This window comes from Diabrotica virgifera, chromosome 2, assembly GCF_917563875.1.
Source record: "Diabrotica virgifera virgifera chromosome 2, PGI_DIABVI_V3a".
NCBI classification, from domain to species: domain Eukaryota; kingdom Metazoa; phylum Arthropoda; class Insecta; order Coleoptera; family Chrysomelidae; genus Diabrotica; species Diabrotica virgifera.
The window spans coordinates 180756570-180760788 of NC_065444.1; the positions used below are offsets into that span (position 1 = coordinate 180756570).

The following is a 4219-nucleotide window of genomic DNA, read 5'->3' on the forward strand; positions in this document are numbered from 1 at the left end:
CACTCTCCGCACCTCTGCCTTGGCATTATGTTTTTCAGCCGCGGAGTTTGGAGCACCAGTATGAGCAAACTCTGCTCACGCAAAGAACGTCGACGTTGCTCTAAATGAAACGGTTCGTATAATATCGGGTTGTCTGAAACCGACACCTATCGAAGAAATATACCCCATTGCTGGAATTGCTCCACCACCTATCAGGAGGAAGGTCACGTCAGTGGTAGAACGAAAAAAGCAGGAGACGGACAGAAGGCACCCCTTATATGACCACCAAATTCAGCGAAGCAGACTAAGATCTCGGAAAAGCTTTCTTAAAACATCAAGATTTATCACCGAAGCTCTAGAGATGCACCGAATACACCTATGGCAAGCCTAAGCTACTGCGACACATTTTCCTCCCTCAGAGGAAATGGCTGCTGGACACAAATTACCGTATCCGACTTGGAAAGAGCTAAACAGACTAAGAACCGACGTTTCACGTTGTGATAGTAACCTGAAAAAATGGGGATACCAGGGGCCTGATTCTAATTCATTTCGACAGTCGCAATTTCATTTCGACACCGCCATGACAGCCGCAGAGTATAGCGATTCTTATTCATTTCGATATTAGTTACAACTGGGGATATTAACCTTATCATGTTGAGATTGCTCAGAATTTGGGTTGGCGCTCCAGTTTATTGGAATTTGTTGATAGTCTGGGAAAATTATCAAAAAATGCCATTTTTGGGAAAAATTATTTACCAGCTATTTTATTGCTAAGTATATTTTAAGATTGCTAAGTTTAAGATTGCATATATTAGTAATATGGGGTATGACAAGTCCGCAGAAAGTGTGTTATTTTATTTATAAACAAATTAACACTCCTAAATCTTCTTTTTTTTTTCAATTAGTGGTCTGTAACTCCTAAAATTTTTCCTTTGAGCCAAAAACACTCAAATAAAAATTCACCGTAATTTAGTTCTGCACGAAGTTATTTTTTTTTTCCGATTTCCTTCAACAAAAATTTTACTCAGAAAATCCGAGTTTTCCAAAAAAATCTGCAATTTTCAATTAAAATTTTAGGGAAGTACCTAATTATTTGTCAATAATTAAATAATTGATGACATGAAAGATTTTTTATAGTAGATTATACAGAGGGGCTAAATTATAGAATAAATTCATTTCTTTAAAACGGACGATTTTGGAGCAAAATCCCGAAAGAGGTCGATTTTTATTTTTAAATTAGAATTTTTTGGCATATATTTCTTACTAGTGACGTCATCCATCTGAGCGTGATGACGTAATCGATAATTTTGTTAATAGGAGTAGGGGTCGTGTGGTAGGTCATTTGAAAGGGCGTTCAATTCTCTATTCGGTAATATAAACATTATTATCATTAGGTATTTATACAGGGTTGCCAAAAAAATTTTTTGAATTAAATTAATTGGCGCAAAAAGAAGAATGTATGTAATTTATTTAACTCAAAATACATTGTACTGCTGTCAGAAAATAGAAAAAAAGGTTTATTTCACAAATAAGCATTTCTTTTCGCTTAAATTAAATCACAAACAGCCTCCCTCCTACCTATTGGCAGTTTGAACATTTAATTTAAGCTAAAAGCAATGTTTATTTGCAACATAAACATTTTTTTCTATTTTCTGACAGCAATAGAATGTATTTTGAGTTAAATAAATTACATGCATTCTTCTTCTTGCGTCAATTAATTTAATTCAAAAATTTTTTTGGCCTCCCTGTATAAATAATGATATTAATGTTTATAATACTGAATAGAGAATTGAACGCCTTTGTAAATGAGCTACAACACGAACCCCTATTCCTATTTAAAAAAATAATCGATTACGTCATCACGCTGGGATGGATGACGTCACTAGTTTGAAATATATGCCAAGAAATTTAATTTAAAAATAAAAATCGACCTGTTTCGGGATTTTTCTCTAAAATCGTCAATTTTAGAGAAAATGAATTTATTCCATAAATTAGCCCCTCTCTGTATATCAGGAGACCGGCGACAATCTAACCAATAGTTTAGTAATAATTAAAATGTTAATTAAAAAATTTCGGTCGAAATAATAACCAGAAAGATTATGATACACCAGAATAACTATGATTTTCGTATAAAAAAAGCACTATACCTATTCAACGTACCTTACAGGATTGAAATTGGACCATTTGAGCGGTCTCAGAAATGTTATAAAGAAACAATTTTTTGGCTTATAAACAAATAGAACCCCTCAGAAAATATTAGATTTCTGTAGAGCTAGGCGTAATACAGGGCTTCCTGTCCAAAACCTATGCTAGGTAACAGGAACTAGGAAGCTCAAAAATAAAGCAAGGGAAAGTTGCCAAAAAACAATAATGGCTCGCCACGATCGTTTAATTGTCCAATCAGCTGGACGACACCTGCCGATTTCTCACCTTCAGCTTTAAAGGCAGCTTTTAAAAGCTACAGGTGTAACTGTTTCAGTTAAAACAATAAAAAGAAGAGTTCGTGTCAAAAAGTATACAGCAGGAGGCAGTTATGGGTTATCGAGTTATCCAGACAGCACAAGATTGATCGCCTAAATTGGTGTCTTCACCACCAAAACTGGAACATTGGGAATTGACAAAATATACTATTTTCAGAAAAAGTCAGGATTTCTGTAAAATCAGATAACCAACGAAATCGTGTACTTAAAGGTCGAGGAAGACAAGCATGAAAGAAAACTGTCAGATCTGTTCAAAAATATACAAGTGGAAGTGTAATGTTCTGAAGAGGAATTGTGATCCGTAAAAAAACTACTATAATTTTCATCCAATAAACTTTAACTGCTCACAGGTATGTTAATAACCTGTTGTTAGACTCTGGAGAGGTGCAACAGGAGAAAATTTAATTTTCATGCATGATAATGGACCTCCATATACCATTAGAGTGACTAGAGACATCACTAAAGCAGAAGGTATAAACTCTAAATAACTCAACGCCCTGTACAAATTTATTATATATGGGAAAACCATTGCCTAGATTTTACTCGCAGCAATCTGTATGCAAAATTTGAACTTAATATCTGCCAAAATGTACGAAATATGTCGTAAAAAGGAAAAATACTTTAAAAATTTAACACCCTGGATATTCCAAACGAAGCCTTTTGGGACATATAATCATCAGGCATTTTCTTTTCAGAATCAGCTAAAGATTTACCCTGTTAAATATCTCTTTGATATCTGTAAACATCCTATATATTTCCCACCTCCATCCCCTACCCTGGGGAATTTAGCTCAAAAATAATCCGAACATTTATTTTCATGAGTACTAAATGTGGACCAAACTTGAAGTCAATATCTCAATTCTCGCACATCGCCCCTCGATCATCGCACCTCGCACCTCGCCCCTCGCACTTTGCACATCGCACCTCGCACATCGCACCTCGCACATCGCACCACGCACCTGGCACATCGCACCTCGCACATCGCACATCGCTCTTCGCACCTCGCACGTCGACCCTCGCACCTCGCATATCGCACCTCGCACATCTTCCCTCGCACCTTGCACCTCGCACTTTCCACCTCGCATATTGCACCTCGCACCACGCACTTCGCACCACGCACCTTGGACCAAGCACCAAGCACCACGCACCACGCACAAAGCACCACGCACCAAGCATCACGCAACACGCACCAAGCAGCACGCACCAAGCACCAAGCGCCACGCACAGGTACCACGCACCACCCACCACGCACCACCCACCACGCACCAAGCACCACGCACCACGCACCAGCATCAAGCACCAAACACCACGAACCCCGCACCAAGCACAAAGCACCACGCACCAAGCACCACGCATAAAGCACCACGCACCAAGTATCACGCAACACGCACCAAGAACAAAGAACCACGCACAAGGCTCCAAGCACCCCGCACCACGCACACGCACTAAGCACCAAGCATCACACACCACTCACCAGGCACCAAGCACCACGCACTACGCAAGAAGCACCACGCACCAAGCACCACGCACCAAGCATCACGCTCCACGCACCAAGCACCAAGCACCACGCACAAAGAACCACGCACTACGTTTCAAGCACCACGCACCACCCACCATACACCCCCCTAAGCACCACGCACCAAGCACAAAGCACCACGCGCCAAGCACCACGCATTAAGAACCACGCACCAAGCATCACGCACCACGCACTAAGAACCACGCACCACGCACCAGGCACCACGCACCAAGCACCAAGCACC

At 40.1% G+C, this 4219-nt stretch overlaps 1 protein-coding gene across 1 annotated transcript; it reads left to right on the top strand.

The window, feature by feature from the left end:
• The first annotated feature begins 3287 nt into the window (after window positions 1-3287).
• On the top strand, window positions 3288-3908 carry LOC126880874 (proteoglycan 4-like). The gene has a single exon (XM_050644946.1). The coding sequence runs from the start codon at window positions 3288-3290 to the stop codon at window positions 3906-3908; it is 621 nt and encodes a 206-aa protein (XP_050500903.1).
• The last annotated feature ends 311 nt before the right edge of the window (window positions 3909-4219 follow it).

What these genes read in the sequence shown, in the direction of transcription:
- LOC126880874 (XM_050644946.1), top strand. Translation starts at nt 3,288, where the DNA reads ATGTGGACCAAACTTGAAGTCAATATCTCAATTCTCGCACATCGCCCC.